At 42.6% G+C, this 22600-nt stretch overlaps 1 protein-coding gene across 1 annotated transcript in view; it reads left to right on the top strand.

Moving 5' to 3' along the window:
- The window catches only part of VIPR1 (vasoactive intestinal peptide receptor 1), a 98356-nt gene that overhangs the window by 50718 nt on the left and 25038 nt on the right, over nt 1-22600 (top strand). Inside the window, exons 3-6 of the mRNA XM_033071699.1 lie at nt 1664-1771; nt 9499-9602; nt 13599-13699; nt 16831-16963. Coding sequence (XP_032927590.1) covers nt 1664-1771; nt 9499-9602; nt 13599-13699; nt 16831-16963 — 446 coding nt within the window. The remainder of the gene's footprint in view (nt 1-1663; nt 1772-9498; nt 9603-13598; nt 13700-16830; nt 16964-22600) is intronic.

Raw genomic sequence — 22600 nt, 5'->3', positions numbered from 1 at the left:
CAAAGCATTTCTGTGTGCTCCCCATTGATCTGAGGCAGGTCTGCCTCACTGCACAGGCTGAGATGAGAGCAGCCCTGTGCTCAGCTCAAGGAGTAAAAGATGATTTTAGGGAGGAATTTCAGAGCAGGGTAATTACCAACAAGTGCAGCCTGGCAGGGGTTTCACAGCTCCCTTTGCTGGCACAGGAGAAGGATTTCCTCAACATTTTCTCATCACTTTGTTCTTCACATCCCAGTGGCTCTGCTGTGACCTCAGCAGTGTGGGAATCACTTTTGGGGAGCATTTCTGTATAATTGGGTGTGACAAATAACTGAGAGCAGAGGTGCTGGGCAAAGGGAGCTCTGCTGGCAGCAGGGGCTGTGATGGGAAGGTGAAACCACCAGAAAACTGTTTTTTCTTTTTGTGAAAAAATCCCTGTGGCCTGACAAGGGGACACTTCTCTCCCTAGAATGATCTGAAAAAGATTATTTAAGTTCATAACTGACTGAAGTGTTTCTGTATGTTGTTGTTAAGATAGAGAAGGAGGTGTGGGAGAGGGGAGGAGGGGTGGTCTGAAGGTTTTATTCTGAATTTATTCTTTATGTCGTTTATAAAGATTTTCTTTACTCCCTTTAAATTTTTAAGCCTGCCTTGCTTTTGCTGCAGATCCTATCTCACAGCAGAAAATAAGTATATTAAAATTAGCAAATCTAAACTACACCATCCATCCCACCCAGGCAGCAACTGAAGTACCTGGATGTTGGAAATATAAAGCAGGGGGGAAAATGTCAAAATTCTGCTAAGAACTCTAAAATGGAAACATATCCATGTAAAAATGTGTTTGATTCCTTTTTTTTAATTTTTATTTTCAGATTTGCCAACTCCTTTTGGCTTCAGCATTAATGTTACATGATCCAACAATGCATGGGGTATTATTAATAATTAATAATTAATTATTAATTAATTTTGAGAAATAAAAGGGCAAAATCAGGACATTATAAATCTGTGGAAAGGACATGGCTCTTTTTTTTTTTTTTTTTTTTTTTTCACAAAAGCTTTTATTCCACCCAGAAAATCTTCAGCAATGCCTCTTTTTGACAAAACCCTGTGTTGGTTTTTCATTCCTAGGATGTGCCACAGGGATCCTCTCCTGGCCCCAGCACTGTCCCTGCTCAGCCTCCAGCACTGTTTTGTGCCTTTTCCCTTTTTTAAAAGAAGAAAACTGCTGCTGGTGAAGGGATTTTGGTCCTTAGTCCCTTGTTTGTCATCTGTGTCCCCTTGCTGCACAATCATGGCAATGGGGAGAAAAAGATGATGGCATTTGGAGGAAACAGAGCAGGAATGTCTCCCAGGTTCAGATCAGGTGTTTTAATCCAACAGGGAGTGACAAGGGCAAGGAAGAGAAATATTTAATAAGGAATTTCTGCCTTTTTAATCTAGGGGAAGACACTTCTTGTATCAAGCCTGATTTGCCTCTTTTTTTTCCCCTTGTCTGCTGTTCTTTCCATCCTGATTCTGGAAGATCACAGTGCTGATTTTAGGGGCTGGGGGAGCTAAAAGCTGTGTGTGTAAAGGAAATATTTCTGTAGGGTTTCATTCCAAAAGCTGCCTGTGCTGGGGTGGGGGGCTCTGCAGAGCTCTGCTGCATCCAGCACTCCTCCACCTGCTTCTCTCTCTCCCCCAGGCTGCAGGAGGCAGTGGGACAACATCACCTGCTGGCCTGAAGCAGAGGTGGGAGAAGTCGTGGTGCGGCCGTGCCCCAAGTACTTCAGGTTCCTGACCTCCTTCCTGGGTAAGCAAACCCCAAAACACCTCACAGGGTTAGAAGTGCATCACATGTTGTTGGGTTTTTTTGGGTTTTTTTTGACAAATGCTACATGTATAGTGTTAAAATCACTTTTGTGTATGAATATGGTTTTTTTTCTTCTAATAGCAAAATGTTAAACATAAGTTTTGTTTTTTTTAAATAGTATGCTTAAACTACCCACTTAGTTAAAATAACAACCCATAAACATGTAATAAAAATCCTACAACTAACACAACAATTATCAACACTCACCAGCTGCAAAAAGCCAAAACCACCACCCAAATTAAAAAAAAAATGAAAAAAATTAAAACCACAAACCGAAAAACACGCACGCTCTAAAAAAGCAAACCCCAAAAGTAGCCATGCTAAATAGTTCCTAAAAATTTTTAGCTATACAAAAAAAAAAAATCTATAAATATGCAACAAGTTAATGTATTGTTAAATATATTTTAAAGAGAATTCCAGAAGCCAAGCACTTGGCAGTTTAACCCTTTATTTTATGTGTGTCTCCTATTATCTTTTTATTCAACCTTTTAAATTTTTCCAAAAAAATAATAAAAAAAATTAAAACCACAAGCCAAAAAACAAGCGTGCTCTAAAAAAGCAAACCCAAAAAGTGGCCATGATAAATAGTACCCAAAAATTTTTAACTATACAAAAAAAAACTATAAATATGCAACAAGTTAATGTATTGTAAGGTCAGGGATTGGAAGGGGCTGCCCAGGGAGGCTTGGAGCCCCCATCCCTGGAGGTGTCCAAGGAAGGGCTGAGGTGGCACTCAGTACTCTGGGATGGGGACAGGGTGGGGATCAGGCACAGCCTTGGAGGTTGTTTCCACCCTGAGTGACTCTGTGATTCTGTCTAGGGAATGGTTCCTATCCTGGGAGAAGCCCAGGCTTCCCTCAGAGCACTCAGGGCATCACCTGGGCTCTCTGTGCCCTCATCTCCGTGTGCCCAGCCAAGAAAGAGCCTCAGACCTGACCCTTCCCTGCACAGCCCTGTGCTCTTCTGGGAGCCATGACCTCAGCAAATGTCACCCAGCCTTGCAGCTGGCAAGGTCAGCAGCCTTCTGGGTTGATTCCACATTGTTTTGGAGGAGTTTCCTCTGGCTTCATGTGGTTCTCTGCAGCTGCCTGTCACCCAGGGCTTCCAGTCCCTGGAAAGCTGCCGGGTTTGTACAAGGGTATGGAGTGATAGAACAGAGGGAATGGCCTTAAACTGACTGAGGGCTGGCTTAGAATAGATTTTAGGAATAAATTCTTCCCTCTGAAGGTGGGCAGACCCTGGCACAGAGTGCTCAGAGCAGCTGTGGCTGCCCCTGCATCCCTGGAAGTGTCCAAGGGCAGGTTGGACAGGGCTTGGGTCAACCTGGGACAGTAGAAGGTGTCCCTGCCCATGGATCAAAATGCTCTTTAAATTCCCTTCCAACCCAATCCATTCTATGATTTTGTGATTGTACAGTTTGTCAGTGATTCTTCTGAACTTGAATTAGCCATTTACAGCGATCAGATGAACAGCAGCATGAAAATATCTGTTTGGTAAAGCACAGGGTGAGTTTCTTTGGAGAAAGCAGAGTCAGGACTCTTAATTTCTGCTGTTTGTAATGTCCACAAAAACCTGGTCAGCACTGGCTAAAGACAGTGGGGAGGTGCCTGAGCAGCTCTGGAGGTGCTCCAGATGTGTGGATGAATTTTCCCTTGGCTGCAGTGGGAATGCTCTGAGCTCACAGAGAGGCACCCACAGCACCGAGGGCTCCATTCAGGTTTATAACCATAAATACTGGTACTGTTGGATAAATGCTGAAAGATCTAAAATCCACGAGGATTAAAGATACCTGTATTCAGGAAGCCAAATTTCCAGCCTGAAATGATATTTGCATCAACTGATTGTAGAGTTTTCCATAAATCAGTTTATCTGGGAGCTAGTTCTGCAGTCAGAGGTGAGGCACAAACAACTTCCTGAGAGGTACAGACTGGCTGCTTTTTGAATTCCCTCCCCAGGATGAGTTTGATACCATCCATAAACCACATATCTCTCTCCATTTGCAATCAAAAGGTTTTGGAGTGGCTCTGGCAGATGGGAATGTGTTCCAACAGGATTTAATTTCTCCCCAGCAGAGCACCAACAGAGCAAATGATGCCATTCCCACAGCAGAAGCAGCAGCTTTGATTCTGTCTGAGTCAGACACTTTGTACAACCATTAACAAACAGGGAAAGCTGTGATGGTCTTAAATAAAGGGAGGGCAAGATTGCTTCCTGTTTTATAGGATTTGTTGCAAAATTAATGCCATTAAAGGTTGTGAAGCAGCTCTTCCTTTGTAGCACTGAGCGTCACTGAGCAGCTTTCAAGGAACTCAATCATCTGGGTAATGTTTGTGTCTTACTCTTTGATCCCTTCTGCAGGAACATGAAAGCTTTTATCAAGTTGTGAGCCAGAGAAAATAATTTTAATGTATTTATAGCAGGAAAAAGAGTGAAATACCAGGAAACAAAGAGTTAATGTGATTTTCCTGCCTTATGGAGAATAAGCTCTTCAAATGACTAATATCCCATCTCATGGTCAATAAAGGATAAAATATCTTGTGGCATTTAAAAACCTTAAACTGTCCTGATGTCATTTGACATTAATTTTTTATGGCATTCACAGATCCAGAAAATTTTCATTATTTCATGACGTTCATCGGTGCCATGTGAGGGAGATAGATGAAAATATTTTTGGCACCTTTCATTATTAAAGTGCATTGCTTTCCACCCCTTGACCAGAGTGTTCCAGCTCTCTCTGGATTGGTGGAAGATGACATTTGTGATAGGGATTTATGTCTCACAGATTCTCCAAAAGCAAATTGTCCACCATGCACAAGTTAAATTAGCACTGACAGTTTTTAAGCTTCAGCTCTGAGATTAATTGACCTAAGGGGGTGGGGATGGGCACAACCAAGCTCTGGAATCCCACTCAGGGAGGTGAGATCCATCAGTTTCAGGCTTGCCAAACTCCTTTTTTCCTTGGGTGCTCTAAATTTATTTCCCCTCTCCTTTTCCCTTCTTTGTGAGCACTTCTTATTCTGCACTGCTTCTGAAACTGGGACAAAAACTGAATAAAATGAGGATAGGGAGCAGATAAGAAGAAGACATCCCCACTTCTCCAAAATGAACCATACCCATAATTTATTTGCTACAATGGTCATTAAAACACCCAAGGAGCTGAGTGTGGTTTTTGTGGAGTTCACTGAGAGCCCTCGACCTGCTCAGGTGCTCTGCTGTCCACATGTGCTTTCATATCAAAAATGCAAAATTACCTGGAGGAAAGGAGGCTCAGAGAGGGCATCACCACCCCTGGAAGTGTTCAAAAATGTGTGGATGTGGCACTTGGGGACAGGGTCTGCTGGTGGCCTTGGCAGTGTGGGGTTAATGCTTGAGTTTGATGATCCCAGAGGACTTTTCCAACCATTCTGTGATCCCATGATTTATCTGCACCTGAGGTGTCACAATGCTTGTGCCCCATTCCCCTGAAGGATTGCTGCTACACCTCCACCTCTACCCAAAAATGTGCATTTTTTTCTAGTAAATTGTCTTAGTTTGAAGGACAGGTGCTTGCTAAGAAAGGCAGGAGCTTTTTTTTTGAAAATGGAGAATGTAAACTCCTTTCCTCCAAAATATTATCATTTTGAAATCAAGAGCTCTCAGGCAAAGATATGGGAATTAGCAATAACAGTTCTTTACTAGGGAAATTAAAATAGAAATACAGTACTACAAAGAACAAACCCCAAACCCTGACACAGTCAGAGTACAACCTGACACCCGTCAGGCAGGGTGTTGGCAGCAGTCCCATTCCATGGTGGCTGCATCCTCCTGCAGTGACAGATGTGGCTCAGTTGGAGCAGTGGTTTTGTAGAAGGTGCAGTTTCCTTTCAGAGGTTCAGCGGTGATGTGGAGAAAATTTAGCTTCCTTCTGGAATTTAGTGAAGACGGGGTTTACCTTAGTGTCTCAAAACTTCTGTTTTATTTTGGTAAGAAATGTTGGGCCTTTTTTTTTTAGCTGGAGCAGCTATTAATGGGTTGAAGTAATTTTATCAGTCCCACAGTGGGACTTAATGGGCTATTAGCAGAAGATACTTTTCTGGAGGAAAGATGGGCTGTGAAAAGATAAAGAACAATGCCCTGCCTGGTTTCAATGGATGGCCCATTAGCAGAATATCTCCCACAGAGATCAGGATCACTGCCCCACCCTCAACAGATGGTGATAGAACAGATACCTTTTATCACACTCTGTATTGTAACCCAAGACATAAATGTGTCCTGGAATCCTGCAATTTCAGTATCAAAAGATCAAATGAGAATTTTGTCCTAAATTTTGACAGCTCTGTTTTTAGGATGAGAAAACAAATGGTTTACAAGAGGTGCCTAATCAAGGGGAACATTGTTATTGTTAAGAGAGAGGGAATTATCTGTATTTATTGAGGTTCAGGATCTTCACTCTTAGAAGTGAAATGTGCAGGAAGGGGAAAGTAAAATAAAGGAAAATCGAGTTTTTCCACAAAAACGGGGAGGAAGTTTCAGGCACTGGACATGTGGCAGCAATGTCTGCAAGCCATTCTGGGCTGCTGTGAGAGCAGGACACTGAGCTCTTGCAAGGCATTGTGAGGTTCTTATTAAAATAAATGAGAGTTAATTGTGGCTTTTTCAATTTTTTTAAAAATGGAAAACCTCACCTCATTGTTTTTAGGAACAGATGCACCAGTTTGACAGTGATAAAATTAAATACAAATCCCACAAAAAACCCAGATTAATTCATGGTTCTAACTAATACCATGAGAATGAGGGGACTCTGTTCTCACCAGGGATTTGCCTCTTCTTTTTCCAGAACACAGAGGAGAGCCTGGAGCACAAAGCTACAGGCACTGGGATTCTTCCCAACTCTCACTGAATCTCTTCCACTCTGCATTGCTAATTACATGTAGTTATAAACCCCTGGCCTCCTTTCTCATTCAATCTCCAGGAGTACAGTTTGAAAATTTTAGCTCCAGTCTGACAGGAAATGGGAAAATTTGGGAAATCTAATGGACTTTGAAAGCTGGAGATAAATTCCAGGTGCAGAAACTTTGTGTTTTCTGATATTCTCATTTTCAATGTGCTCAGATTTTCAATGTACTGCAGATTTTCTGTGTATTCCACTGGTGCTCATTTTAGGGAGAACTTGTGTTCCACAAATTAGTGAGAAACAGCTCTGGAAAATGGCAAATACAGCTTCTGGTGCTTTGAAAAATTTGCCTTTCCATTGACAAATAATTAGAGTTAATTAGCAAAGTCTGGAAAAACCGAGAGACCACAAGAACTGGCTCATTTTTATCAGGGATCTGTGGCAGAGCTGGGATTTGACCTTGGAACATAAAAATCTGTGTAATACTTCAGTTTTACCTGAGCCTGTAAACCTCAGAGGAAAGATAAGCTGGTGGGGCACTTTCCCAATTTTTATGCTCATTTTCAGTATAGAAAGTGATATTTTAAATAGAAATGTTATTTGGTCTGAGGAGAGACATCATCCATTACTTGAACCAAATTGTGGTGTGAAAAAAATCTTTGTTTTCTAACCTTGTCCTTTTTGTACCCCTCAGACATCAGGTGAACATCAGAGGTTTTAGAAAGGTCTCATGTGTGTGAATATCCACATCTAAAAGTGATGTGAGCAGCAAAGCATGGTAGAAAAACTTCTCTGGGAAGTGTTTCCCTAAAATCAGAGTAATTTTTATTATTATTTTTCTAATCCCACTGATGCTTTGCCATTGTTCTTCCCTCTACCTTGGTTTCCTCAACTAAAGCATTGAGGCTTTTTTGATATTTTTTTGAAAGTATTGAGAGAGGTGAGAATTTTTAAATAATCATAAAATTGTGGGGAAGTGCAATTGAAAAGAAGAAATGGAGAAAATTAAGCAGAAAGAAGGACACCTTAGCTCACTGAGAATAAGAAACAAAGATTTTAAACCACTGTGAAATCTTAAATCACCCTCAAACAGAGAGGAGGAGTTGTGAGCAGGAAATGGGAAGCAATGAAGTTCAGAAAATGGGATCCATTGTCACGAAGAAGAAACACCAGAAATTGCAAAACACCTGAAGAAAAGCCGAAAGCACTGAACAGTCCTGTCCTTGATTTGTTTGCACAAGATCCTTTATGACCCCAAGTGGAGCCTGGTAAAGAGCTGCAGACAGATCAGAGCAGGGAGAGCCTGGGCAGAGCAGCCCAAGGGCTGTGCTGAGCTTGTTCCTCCTGGAGCTGAGAAAATGAACCAAGGCACCTTCCAGAGCTCCCAGACTCAGATCTGCTGCAAAGTCAGGTTAAAGGGCAAGTTTCAGTGCCAAAATCCACCTGTCACAGGGATTTGAGAAGTGTCTTCAGGCAGGGGATTTGCTGCTGATTCCATGTTCAGATGACTCAATGTCAGAAATTGCTGGAGGTGATACTCAAACATTTTTGTGACTCACAGCTGCATAACTGATTTGCTCCCATTTGCAGTTTTCTTACTCTTGTGTGCAAAGAACTCTGTTGTTGAAAGTGTTTGCAGAGCTCTCTGAGCTTCACTGGTGTCGTTTTTCACCTTTAAGAAGCAAGGTTTGCCTTCTGTTTGTTCACTGTGGTGTATTGACCACTTTCCCAGCTCTGTGTGGTGAATGGCACCAGTGGAATGCCCCAGTAATGGGATGTGTGAGGTGGGCAGGGTGGGGAATTTTCACTGTGCTGTTGGATGTATTCCTGCTCTGTTATTTTTTGACAAGCCCATGTCTTGACCTTTTAGCCTACAAAGCTCTTGGGGTAAGGCTGAGCCCTGCTCTCTCCTCCTTTAAGCTGATGTGGGTTTGAGGTCCAGCTGGGACAGGCAGCAGAGATGTTTTACAAAGTGAGAAGTGCTTTGCACTTCCAATCCTGGATGGATCAGGCAGTTCTGAGTGCCAAAGAGCCATGTGAACTTCAGTTTAGACAGCTTGGCTGAAGGAGTGGGATGTTCTTGTGTTAATTAAAGCTCTTTTTAGCTGGTCAGAGGCCCCAGGCACTCAGCGAGCTTGACAGTCCAGGAAATCCTCCTGCCCTGGAGTATACAAGTCCAAACAGGCACTAAAGGTTGTCAGTGTGTGGATTTTCTCCCTTCACAGCCAAATTTTGAAGTGTTTTGTTCACAAACAGGAGTGCAGTACATTTCCCACATTTGCTCAGGGCTCAGGTCTGGGTGTGCAGGACTGGATTTAGCTCCCAGACCCCCAGCCTTATCTGCACCCTGTGAAATGAGCACTTTATCTATCCCTGTCCTGGCTGCTCACAGCCACAATGAAAGGCATAAACACTTCACTGCTGTGTTTAGATAACAATTTTCCAGGAACAAAGTCAATGTGACAATAAAACATTCAAACAATACTGGTGCAGTGCCAGCCAGCAAAGGTCTGGGTACAACTGGCAGTATGGTACCACTAGAAGAGATGTTTTGTGTGCACCTCTGTATCAAAATTTACTTTTTTACTGAGGTCTGGGCTTTAAAACAAAATGGATGCCTCCCATTTATGAGTTCTGTGTAACATGAAAAATCAATAACAGGGAGAAAATATGAAAGTTTTACTCTAAGTGTTACAAGAATTGTGCTTTGGCATTTATACCACAAAAGGCAGAAGTTGTTTTAACAGTGAGCTGAAGGTTAATTTTTAAATCAGGATTTTTTCTTTTCTTTCAGGGAATGTGACCAGGAATTGTACAAGCCAGGGCTGGTCAGATGTGTACCCTGCACCCTACGCTGTGGCTTGTGGATATGATTCCAACAGCACTCCAGGAGAAGAGGTTTGTAAACCTGGATGATCAAGATTTAACAGGGATCAATATCAGAATTGTATCATCCTCCCATGCCAAATTTTTCCCATTTTCCCTCATGAGGGAAAGATCCTTTTGAGGATCCTTGGAAGCAGAGTTGAAAGGTTTGGTCAAGGAAATTATCTTCCCTTTGATGCCACAGACTTATAGAATTATGGATGGCTTGGGACAGAGGGGAACTTCAGGAACATCTCATTCCTCTAGACCAGGTTGTTCCAAACCTGGCCTTGAACACTTCCAGGGATGGGATATCCAAAATTTCCAGGATGTCAGACAGGACAGCCAAAATATCCAGGATCTGAGATCAGCCCATTGTCTGTGTGATGCCCACACATAACTTCAGGTGTTTTATTTTCCACAGTGCACTTTGAAACAATCCCTCCACGTTTATATTGATGCTTAAGTAGATGTGGTGATTCCAGCCTTTCCATGGCAGCATAAGCATCAGAAGCTTTTAAGGGGTAAAAATTATGTTTTGCTGCTCTGCTGAGCTCAACTGGTTAAATATCTAGATCACTGTAAGGAACACACATTTTCATGAAATTTTACTAAATTTTGATAGAAAATCCAAAAGTTCTCTGGGATTTGTTTGTGTATAAATGAGCAATTGCTGACCTAGGTATAATTGGCTTTACAGAGTGTTGTCATTCCACAGGAAGGAGTTTGTTACTGGTTTGCTGCATGCTGAGACATGAAGAGTAAAGTCTAAAGAGGATGACAAATGTCAGAAGCAAGATGCACCTCACCTAACTCAAAGTTCAGCATCTAATCTAAACTAATCACCTGTAGCAGTCCCATAGTCAACAAGAAAAAGCTTATGCAGGAAAAGTTATGTTTCACTGCAATCATATGCTGCAGTATTTATATTTTTATAGAATAGTTTAATGTGTTTATATTAAACCTCTGCCCATGCTTTTTTTTTTGTTGTTTTAGACATACGTCAGTGTTAGTGAATGTTGGACATAGGAATCTCAATAAATAATTATTATGTGTTTCCTGAATTTAAAGGGGCTGGAGGGGGATTTTTCCCAAGAGGGTGGAGTGATGGGACAAGGGGGAATGGTGCTAAGCTGCAGGAGGGCAGGTTTAGATCAGATATTGGAAAGAAATTCCTCACTGTGAGGGTGATGAGGCCCCAGCACAGAGAAGCTGTGGCTACCCCATCCTGGGAAGTGTCCAAGGCCAGGCTGGAGAGGGCTTGGAGTGACCTGGGATGGTGGGAGGTGTCCTTGTCCAGGACAGGGACCCCCATGCAGAGCTCTGCCTGCTGCTCAGGGGGTTTGGGAATTCCTGGGACAGGCTCTGGCCACCCAATGGATTGCAGCATTGCCAAAGTGCAGCGTTGCCAGAGTGCAGCGTTACCAGGAGAACCCCTATTGTGTTCTTTTAATTCTTTCTTAATTATTTTGCTTTGATTTCCACAGTTTTTTTTCCTGCTGTTAAAGTCCAGTTTGTGTGAATGTTGGCTGAGGGGGGTGAACATGCAGCAGCAGACTGTGAAGAAGAATAGATTTTTGTTTTGTTGTTGTTGAATTGGCGGCAAGTTTGGGGAGCAAGAATTAAAAGGAGTAGAAAAAATCCAGCAGACTGTACAGAACATGAGGTCCAGGAAAGGCTGATAAGCTTCCAGGAGTAAAACACTTCATGAACTTTTGGTCTCAGGTCAGAAACAACAAGAAAAAAATATGAAAAATAAATAAGGGCAGTGTGTAAGGTCTTAGGTGAGAATTCTGGCAGTCACTAAAGTATCAGATGATGATTTTGGGCTGGATAAAATGAACCCCAAAACACTTAACTCCTGAAAGACTTCATATCAGTACTTCTCTTCTTTTTCTCCCAAAATTGTAAATGTTTCCCATTGCCAACCAAGGGACAAATGTTGAGGTTACTGAATAGAAACCACGGAAAATAAACCTCAGTTAATCTCAATTTAGCAGCTACCTCAAATAATTGTTATTATCACATTCCTGTGAAATTAAGCAGAAGCTTTTAGAAGTCAAAGTGGCAATGATGAAGCTGCCTGATTTCATTCTGTAAATCAGTCAGGCATCCTGCCTTGCATTGCCTCCACTTATCTACATCCCTTCCTTTTCTAATACGAATATTTTATAATCTGGACCCTGAGTGAAATTTCAATTTATAATCTCGGGTCAAATTCTCTGCTTTGAGATCTCTAAAACAGGAACCAGTTGTCATTAGCAAGTGCAGTGAAGTCATGATGTGCTGTTTGCAGAGCAGAGATGACCCCACATCCTGCATTAAAGCTGAATGCAGAACCATCCCTCGCTGCACCAGGATTGGTCACCACAAAATATGGTGGGGGAAAGCAAAGAATTGCTTGTTGAATAAAACCAGGAACTTTCTGTGCATAACTTACTCCTGGGAATAACTCTAGAAGCAGAAGGCCTAATTTTTTCTGCTCTCCTAAAAGACTTGTGGGACAACCTCTTCTTCCTCCAGTGCCCTACCATGAGCTCCTTCTCTCTGCTGGCCAAGTCTTTCCTGTAATATTTCTGCTCTGGTGCCATCAAAAATAGAGATAACAGAGAAAGATGAAATCAAAAGGAAGGAGGTCAACTGCTTTGATTAGAAAAGTCAGAGCTGCCTTTAGGATCCCAAGCTCCAGGAAGGCTGGAATGAAGACTTTATCTTGGGGGTGCTGGTGGAGGAGAGGCTGGACATGTGCTGACCAGAAATCCAATTTTATCCAGGGCTGATCCCCCAGCCTGGGCAGCAGGGAAAGGGGGGATTCTGCAGAGCTTTATCTGGGCAAGACCAGGCAGATAAACTGTCCTGGAACCCTTGAATTATCCATTCAGAGTGACCCAAAGCTCTGTGAGGACACGGTGCTTTAACCACCTCTGAGATCTGTGGTTGAAGATATGACCAATGTTCTCTCTGAAAACTCTCATTTTGACACCCCTCCAAGCTGGCTTGTGCAAATGCTAAAGGATTGCAACTCATCCCAGCCTCAGTGGTTCTGTAAAGTACCAAATAGTTGTCAAAGCCTGTGAAAATAGCACATAAAAATGTCAACTCCCAGTGTTATGGAAGAGCATTTCTCCAAACAAGGTTGGGTTTGGATTTTCTGTCTAACCTGCTCTTTGTGGTTTTGGTTGTTTGGGTTGTTTATAGAAGATAGTGACAGGGAGAGCAAGGAGGGTCACTCAAGAGCTGGGAAAAAAAAAAATCTGTAAACTCAGCTAGAGTTTCATAAAAACATAGATTTTTTTTAATGCTAAATGCCTAAATAATTTTACCTCTTGATTCTTTCTTCTTTTTTCTTTTTTTTTTTTTAAGCTGAAAATCAAAATGTATTGATTTAGAGTGTTGCTAGAGAGCTTTAGAGAGCTTATTTGTCCATTTTATTTGGACTGGGATCCCCTGTTGGATCCAAGCCCTGCAGTGCTCCATGCTCAGAGATTCCCTCTCCACTGTCAAAGAGAAAAACCATGAACCCATTTCCAACTTAACACACATTTCTGAGTTAGCAGTGAGAGTGTTTTAAGTTTTTATTTGCTTAAACACAGTGTAAATTCCACCAAAAGCAAACCAATTTTCCACTTCTGCCCTCAGACCTCCTTAATAAAATCAGTCTCACCACACTCACCATGTCCAGTGCCGCGCTCTCTTTAGCTGAATGTTGGTCACTCCTGTTCCACGGGATTTTAGGCTGTAGCTGTCCCTGCAGGTGTCAAACCAGCCTCCTCCCAGCAGGAAACTTTCCCTTGTGTGACTTTACCCTGGATTTGGAGTGCTCCAAATGTAACCAGATGTGTTCTCCTCACTCACACCCGCGGTGTTTGCGTCGCGCGCCACGGGATGGGATTTCAAAGCGTGAAGGAGCCAGAGGTGTTTCAAGAGAATGGAGAAGGATGATTTCCCTGTCCCAGCAGCCAGTGATGCTGTACTTAGGAGTGTATTTTGGACCTCTTTGAAAGCCCTGTTTTCTTTCTTTCACACCAGCAAACGGCGTTCTACGGAACGGTCAAGACCGGCTACACCATCGGGCACACCTTATCCCTCATCGCGCTCACGGCTGCCATGATCATTCTGTGCCTCTTCAGGTAAGACCAGATGTCCCAGTTTGGAGGACAGGTGTCTGCTGAGAAAGGCAGGAGCCCCTCTTTGAAATGGAGAATGGAAACCCCCTCTCTCCAAATTAATATAATTTTGAAATCAAGTGGCTCTCAGGCAAAGATATGGGAATTAGGAATAACAGTTCTTTACTAGGGAAATTAAAATAGAAATACAGCACTACAAAGAACAAACCCCAAACCCTGACACAGTCAGAGTACAACCTGACACCCGTCAGGCAGGGTGTTGGCAGCAGTCCCATCCCATGGTGGCTGCATCCTCCTGCAGTGACAGATGTGGCTCAGCTGGAGCAGTGCTCCTGTACAAGGTGCAGTTTCCCTCCGGAGCTCCAGTGGGGATGTGGAGAAATCCGGTTTTCCTCTGGAGTCCAGTGGAGAAAGGGGCTCCCTTAGTGTCCCAAAACCTCTGTTTTTATCTTGGTAAGGAATGTTGGGCTCTTCCCCCTGGCTGGAGCAACTCCCAATGGGATGCAGTAATTTTATCAGTCCCACAGTGGGACTCAATGGCCATGAGCAGAAAATGACTGGCTGGAGGAAGGATGGGTTGTGAAAAGATAAAGAACAATGCCCTGCCTGGTTTCAATGGATGGCCCATTAGCAGAATATCTCCCAGGGAGATCAGGATCACTGCCCCACCTGGTCTCAACAGATGGTGATAGAATAGATACTTTTGGTCACATCCTGTATTGCAACCCAAGACACCAGAAAAGGCACAAAAAGGCACAGGGAAAGGGAGGACCCAAAGGCTGCTCACTTACAGGCTGCACAGGCTATGAGTGTCACAGGAAGATGCCCAAGATTTCTGTCAGTCTGAAATAAGGTGTCACGTTTTGCCTTTTTCTGACCTAGAGACGGAGTAATTGAGAGGTGTTTTAAAAAAACCTTTAATTCCATTTTCAGTCTCATGGGAAGGGTGAGACAATACAGATGTTGTAATTCACACCATTACAATCAGAAGCCAACTATTTCCTAATTACAGTACACTATTAGTATTTCTTGGCCTGTCAGTTTTTGTCACATCATGCTGTAAAATCCCTTAAAACCACTCGTCTAAAATCACCCCTCATGGGTTCTACTGCAATGCATCTCTCATAGTTCTATTTCTCCAAAGTATCCAGTCTGATTTGAAAGCCATCCTTTGAAACCTTTCCTGGCTCCATTTCTCTCTCAACAACCTCTGTCCTATTCCATGGCATTTTTAAGTCAGCATTTTTTATCTCCAGGTTTGCACACAGTGTGAGCCTTCTGGCAGGCTCTAAGAACCCTCTAAAATCCATTTCCCACACTGGGAAGGAAGGTTCCTCCATCTTTCAGTGTCACTGTGATTTGGTGTGTGATTTGTGACCTTTGGGTGAGAGTTGTAACCCAAATCCAATTGTTTAGATGGATTCATCCCACCAAAGGCAGATTGTTCTGTGATGGATCTCTGTTAGAGAATTACAGTCCTTGTAACTGGTCAGAATGCTGTATATGGATACCATGGAATTTCTACCTAAAGTAGGTGTTCAAAACAGTATCCAAGAATATCCAGGATGACAAAATCCCAGGATGGTTTGGGTTGGAAAGGAATTTAATGATCATCTCATCCCAGCCCCTGCCCTGGCAGGGACACCTTCCACTACCCCAGGTTGCTCCAAGCTCCATCCAACCTGGCCTTGGGCACTTCCAGGGATGGAATATCCACATTTTCTCTGGACAACCTGTTTCCTCCCAAAATCTTTTCCAAAAACACTTCCTGCTGCCACTCTATGGCAAGACAGAGGCACCCAGGGCCATTTGGGCTTGCTGGTGTCCCTGAGATATGCACAAGTGTGGCTCCAGGAGACCCAGGGTCTCATGGATGGATGGATGGGCAGATAGTCTGCAGCCCACCAAGTGGCATTAGAATTCCAGATTGCAGAAAATTGATTAGTTCTTGCTCTCAGTTGTTTGTAATAGATGCAGGCATCTGAATTTGGGTGCCACCAATGAAGAAGTCTGCATATATGCAGTCTCCTATTATAAATTAATTTATGTGAAGGGAGATAAGCAAAAAGCAGACCTGTGTGAGATGGAAGAGCCCTTTGGATGAGGTCCCATCTCCTTATGTAAGACAGAGAATATTTTCTAGGACAACTCTCACACCAAGGCTGGCCTCACCCTGCAGAACTTTGCACTTCTCCTCCTCCCACACGCTCTCCTCTTGCACTGGAGGAGTCAATCAGACACAACAAATCACCTCCACGAGCTGCAAGGTGCCAGCCAGGCTGGTGAAACCCTTGAGGATCCTGTTTTTCCTTGGTGGGAAACAGCTAAACCTGACTTGCCTTTGCCTGCAGGCAGGGCACTCAGCTCAGCCCGATCATTTTGCCATCATGGGAGATGAGGAGCACAAGTTCTGCCAGTGCACAGTGCTGGTTGAGAGGTGGTGATTTGATTGTGCTGCTGAGTGAGGTCTGGGGTGGTTCTGGTGTCTGCACAAAGTACCCTTTTCCAGACTATTAGGCTTTTCACTTTAGCTGATGTAAAGTCTCTCTTGGAAGAAACCTCCTAATTGATCAGAATTCATCTTCCAAATATTACCAGGCAAGGGAGAGAAAATCTCTGGTGTAGTTCTCAGTATCATTAACAACCAGTAATTTTAAAGTGAAAATAGAGTTCACATTGCTCCAGAAAGTCTGTGATATGTGTTAATTCTTGCAACAGATGCTGAGAATTTATTTGCCTGCTTGAAGAGACGTTTCACTTTGAAAAGAATTATTGCAGCAGAAACATTCTGTAGAAAACAGAATGTTTATCATGAGCACAGTCTGCTCAGTCAAAATCATTTCTTTTCCAGTGGAGAGCAGTGGGGTGGGCCTGTTTTCTGTCATCCTGTATTTTTTCCTATTTTTCTGAGGATTGAAAAAGCAGCAGTGCTGCTGCAGATACGTGGATTGCCACATTCTGTGGAATTAAAGAGGCTTAAGTGGATTTGTGGTGATGTTCATCAGACCAGAGCCTGTCTCAGGGTTTCTAAGTTTAATTGGGACTCTATGTCATGGTGGAAGAAACATGTAAATATAAAAATAATGTTTTTGAGAAGATTTACTATTCAGAAATGTTTCATTTCTTCCCAACAGAAAACTACACTGTACTCGAAATTACATTCACATGCACCTCTTCATGTCCTTCATCATGAGAGCCATTGCAGTTTTCATAAAGGATGTCATCCTGTTTGAGAGTGGGGAGTCTGAGCACTGCTTTGTGAGTTCAGTAAGTAGCCTTTGAAATTTTCACCTCATTTTGTTGCCCCTCTTAAGCAATGCATCAAAAATTACCTTGTAAATGCGTGTGAGGTGGTACTTCAGGAAGATTTCAAATCCTTTCCTTTGAAAAGTGAAAATAATCCTTTTTTCCTTTGATTATTGCCATTTGACTTATATGGAGAAGGAATAAATTGATTACCAGAGTCCAAAATGCATGTATTTATATTTTATATCTGGTCCTCTCTGAAGTTGTGCTTGATGGTTTTAGAGATCTTTTTGAACCTTAAGGATTTTATCAGGTCAAACCCACAAGTGAGGCTGGACAGGATTTGGGGCTCCTGTCAGTCCTGTGTCCATCTCCCAGCCACAAGCTGATTTCTTGGATATCCTGGTCAGAGGAGATTTGTGTTTAGGGATTCAATAAAACCTTTTCCTTCAGAGAGGACAGGAGTGAGACCCAAATTGACATAACTAATTTTGATTATCTATGGGGTAAGTACCTACACATGAGCTATGTGTGTGAAGTGCATCCACAGGTTTTGAGCTCTAATTAATGTGTTCCCTGGAGTCTGGAATGCTGTTCAATCCTTTGGGAGGAGGCACCTGCACGTGGGTGATTCTCTGGCCTCCAGTGACCCCATCCCTGCAGGACTTTAGGCAGGAAATCTGTGTGCAGACGTCACCATCCATTTTGTACCTGAATCACTAACCCAACTGCAACGGTGAGATTTCCCTACTGGGATGATAAATAAGGGGAATAAAGGAACTGGGTTATTTTTTTTCTACCTTTCAAACTCAGTGTTATCAGCTGGAGCAAACATTAAGGAGGGAGAAGGGCTGTTTATCTAAAGGCCACACTGACGTAAGAGCAACCAGTCATGAGTAAATTTAGGCAGGAAATTGAAATCACCAATATGAAGAGATGTGATCAGAAGTTATCCAGTGGGGAAAAAAAATAAAATAAAACCAGGAACCTTCCATAGTAAATTCACAGCATTAGATGAGCTGCTTGCTGATAATAGCAGGGACTGGGCACAGCACTCCAGCAGATCCCTCTGGACCTGTTTTTTATGTCACACAGACCAGAAAAAAAATATTCTCTTTTCCATCTACCCAATTTTTTCCTTGCTAGCTGGCTTTCCTGCATCCTTACCCTGAGTCCTGCCCCTGCTGCTATAATGAACTTTCTGCTTGAGCATCTCCCAGCTGAAACCCAGAGCAGCCTCCTCTCAGCTTTTCCCAAGAACTGTGTGCAGCATGATTGGCTCCCTTTGGAATGTCCCTGTGTGCTTCTTCCTCCCTGGGATTCACCAGGACCTCTGTTCTTGGAATGGGATTTTCTTGGAAGTGGGATTTTCTTGTGAAGGTCCCTGAATGGGTAGAAAGGCATGGAAACTGGAATAAATTGCCACAGATTAATTGTCAATGCCAATTAGCAGGGGAGCCAGATCAGGAGTGTGAACCAACCTCTCATCCCTGTGGGAGTTTGGATTTTGCTGGACCAGGACTGAGGCACAATTGCAGAGAGCTGAGAGGGAAAGGTTTGCTTTTCATCCACCCAGAAACATTTCTGGGAGTAAATACAGAATTTTCCTGCAGAATCCAGGATCCCTGTGCTTGCAGGTAGCCCCATGGCTACAGCACTTTTGTTCCTCCCCATCAGAAGATTTTTGAGTGAATTGCCAGCTCAAGGTGAATGGCTGGATGATACATTGCAGTTATAAAATTATGTGGGACAAATCTGTCCCCACCACATTAGGCTGAGCATAATCCTTGCAATATCTGCACCAGTCTTGAACCAGCATTTTGGACAACTTTTTAGGTCACAGTCTAAAAACACTGACACAAAATGCCTCTCCTAACCTTCATCTGCTAGGAAAAATTCTTATAAAAACCACTGTGTTCCTGTGGGGTTGGATTGGTTTGGTTAGGCTGGCTTGAGTTAAGTTTGTGCTTTGAACTTGCAGGATAAAGCTTGGCTTGGGACACCTGGTGCTGATTCACATGCTCAGGATTTCACACCCAATTCACTGAAGGTTGTGTGTAATGGCTGGATGTGACCTTGAGCTCGCTCAGTCTGGGGAGAGATTTGAACAAACAATTTGCTGAATGCTCTCACTGCTGCTCTGGTTTAGAACAGGGCAAACCCAAAGCAATAAAAGTGTTTCATTAAAAGAGAAAGTGCCACACTCAGTTCCTTTAGGGAATGAAAGGGTAAAGACACCTCCCTTCCAGAACAGATTTAGGGCTATAAAATCCAAATAAATAGAAACCTCTCCCAGCATTTCTGACAAAAGCACCAAAGTCCTCAATTTGATATTACCTGCTGCAGTAAGAAGATTTTAAATTATGTTTTGTGCTCCAGGCACATAAAAATACATTAAGCTCTCCACCAACAAATGTGTCAATGCTTCAATCAAGTAGGAATTCCAACACAGGAAGATATATATGTAACAAAACCTCTTTTAATAGGCTTTACTGCATTTTTCACTTCATTTTACCTGGTTTGGGACACTTCAGGTGTGGTGTTAACTCTCCACCATTTTAAACTCAAAGAGTTTTGGATTGCCACTGAGTTCAACATGAACAAACACCCTAAAAATTAATTTATTGAGCATTTCTCTGGGCCACAGTGCCTGAGAGCGTGGCTGTAAGCATTTCAGGGCCTTTTTTGTGGCAAAATTTCTGTGCTGAGCATCACTGAGCCATGGTGTGAGCCATGGTGTGATGTTTGCAGAGTGATGTGTGGCATCCACAGCCTCCTCGAGTTCCTTGGTCCTACTTATGGATAAACTCCCTCCTGGGGGATAGAAAAGTCTTGCTGCTTGGGTGAAAAAATCAACCTGTTTTCATTGGGCAGGAACCCTGAGCTGACAAGCAGGGCTTGTTTTTTGTGACTAAATGGGGCAGGATTAAATTATCTTTAAACACAGAACCTGCACAAGGTCCCGCACCAAAGAAACTCAGCACCAGTAAACATTCCTCACTCCTTCTCCTCTCCCCAGGTGTCCACATCTGTTAGATTTTTTTCTAGGCACAATGTGGGTCATTCATGGGGAATCCTTAGACTGACCTCTTCCAATTTTTATGGGATTTTCCAGCAAGAAACAAAACATTGCACAGACCTTGAATTTTCTAGAAGGGTCCAAACAGCAGAGGGGTGTGATGGGCATTCACAGACACAAGGTTTTGCTCAAGTTATCATGAGGAGACCAAACCCACTTCCTTCCTATCTCATAAAACATTTGTGTAGCTTTTAAATTGTAATTATACATAACTGAATCATCCCATTGGCTTAAGTGGATTAAAACCAGGCACCTGCTGGAGTGTTTGTCATCTGGGGCTTTGAGCACTTGGATGTGGAGATGATCAGGCTCAGAGTGGAGGCACCAACTCTGACTTCTTCAGTAATTTTGGTTTTGACTCATTCAGGGGATGTTCTGTCTCACTGACTGCTCATTTCTGATGGAAAACTCGCCACACGTGGCTTTGTTACATCTGCAAATTGTTCATAGTGTGTGAAAAACTGCACTGTTTTACAGTCTGGATTTGCCTTCATTATTTCTGGTTTGTTTTTTTTTTATTTTCCCTGCCAGACACAAGAAACCTCCTTAGAAATTTTAGTTTTTGGTTAATGCTCTTCCCTCTTGGCATTCCCACAATTTATCTTCCCCTTTCCTTCTCTCCCTGGAGAACATACTGTAAAAAACAAACAGTCAAAACAACAAATGTGGTGGAAGGATTGAACTGAACACTTCAATTGTGGTTTTATTTAATTTTTTGTGGGTTTAGGGATAGGTTTTGATATAGTTTCATTGCTGTCATATCTGGATGGCATAATAGTGATGAACCACTTACATTTCCAGCCTTGCTGAAGACAAAGCCAACAGTTTGCTGTAAACAAAGATCAGGTTCTTCAGATTAAATTCTGGCTGACTTTTTCTTCTGAGCTCTGCAAATTTGCCCTTGCTGGAGATTCAGCCAAGGGAGATCACATCATTCATCTTTTCCTTTTTGTATTATTCCAGAAAAATAAAAAAAAATTCCAACACAAAATTTATTCTTTGCAAAGGAGAGGGAGAGTTCAGCAGCTGAGAATTTACATGCATATCTCATATTTTCAGAGTGGAAAATTGGTGGGGTTTTTTATGTTAATTCCCTCAGGACAAACTGATAACAGCTACAGGCCCCTAAATGAATTTTATTTATGGAAGCTGAAGACAGATCCATTTTCATTCCCAGCAGTGAGGCTGCTCAGATCCATGATATGCAGGCTGGTGGAGAAATGCAACAGTGGAAGATTTTTTTATGCACTTGTGTTAAAGAAAAACAAATATTAGAGTCAGTTGTTTCCTTGGGTGATATCTGATGATCACTGCTACAATCTAAGGTTTGCAGCAAAACAGAGAGGAAGGGATAAAAAAAGAACAAAACAAAACAAAAAAACCCAAATAAGCCCTAGAGAAAGGTCCTGTAAATCAGGCAAAATAACAGAAAGAAAGCAAAGGGAAGGGATGGAGGCATCCTGGAAATAATCAGGAATGGAGGCAGAAGATCTGGAGAAGAATTTTCTTTACTTAAGTGACTTTATAATCCTGTGCCACCATCATGGGCTGGCATCTTCACACACCACAGTCACCAAAAAAGAGGAAAATGGGAAAAGTGTGAGGAAGGGCTTTATTAAAACCCCCATCACCTTCTCTTTTGAGCTGCTGCCTTGTGGTTGACTTGGCTTATGACTGAAGATGTGCTCATGAGTGCCATTATTGATGAGCACAAAGCAGGCACAGTTAACCCACTCACCAAGATAATTCTGTTTTTACATCTGAACTCAACTGACACCCAGGTTAGACCAGCCAGAGCTAATCAACATCTCAGAAATACTCACAAGACAGCTCCCAAAAATCAAACAAGAATTCCTAAGAGACAAAATAGGCTGAGTCCTTCAAGGCTGGCAGTTACATAACACATAACCCCTGTTAAAACCAGCAGAGAGAAATTCTTACATAGCCTTGAGGATCGCAGTCATGGGCTTAAAGTTGCTTTAAATTTGAAGGAAAGCAGATATAAGAGTTTCTTCCTGAATCCACCAGAACAGTGTTGGATTGGAGGAGACCTGCATGGGAGGTGGGCAAGGCATGAAGTGCAGCCATGTGCATCACATTTTTAATCCATGTAAACTGGTACAATTCCATTTATTTTAGCACAAAATTTACTGGTGCAACTGCATTTATTTTAATACAAAATTCACTGTTGCTACTCCATTTATTTTAATACAAAATTCACTGGTTTAAGTGTTTTAAGCAGTGCAAGATCTGTCCCTGATCTGTGCATGAAATAGAGGCAGTCTCATGTAACTTCCTTGTAAATCCTCACCTCATCCCTGGCAGTGTCCAAGGCCAGGCTGGATGGGGCTTGGAGCACCCTGGGACAGTGGAAGTTGTCCCTGCACTGGTTGGCGGCACTGGTTGATCTTTAAGGTCCCTTCCAACCCAAACCATCCAGAGATTCTGTTTCTATAAATGCCTTGCCATTTTCAGCTGGCTTTCAGGAGGTGACAGCACAGAGAAAAAAACAAATTTACCTCTTAGAACTTTGGATTTCATGTGGCTTTGGATCGAGCTCTTTCTGCAGAAATAATTCC

This window comes from Catharus ustulatus, chromosome 1 (assembly GCF_009819885.2).
Source record: "Catharus ustulatus isolate bCatUst1 chromosome 1, bCatUst1.pri.v2, whole genome shotgun sequence".
Lineage (NCBI taxonomy): Eukaryota > Metazoa > Chordata > Aves > Passeriformes > Turdidae > Catharus > Catharus ustulatus.
The sequence above is the reverse complement of the archived record's forward strand: the minus strand, read 5'-3'. Positions and strand labels throughout refer to the sequence as shown.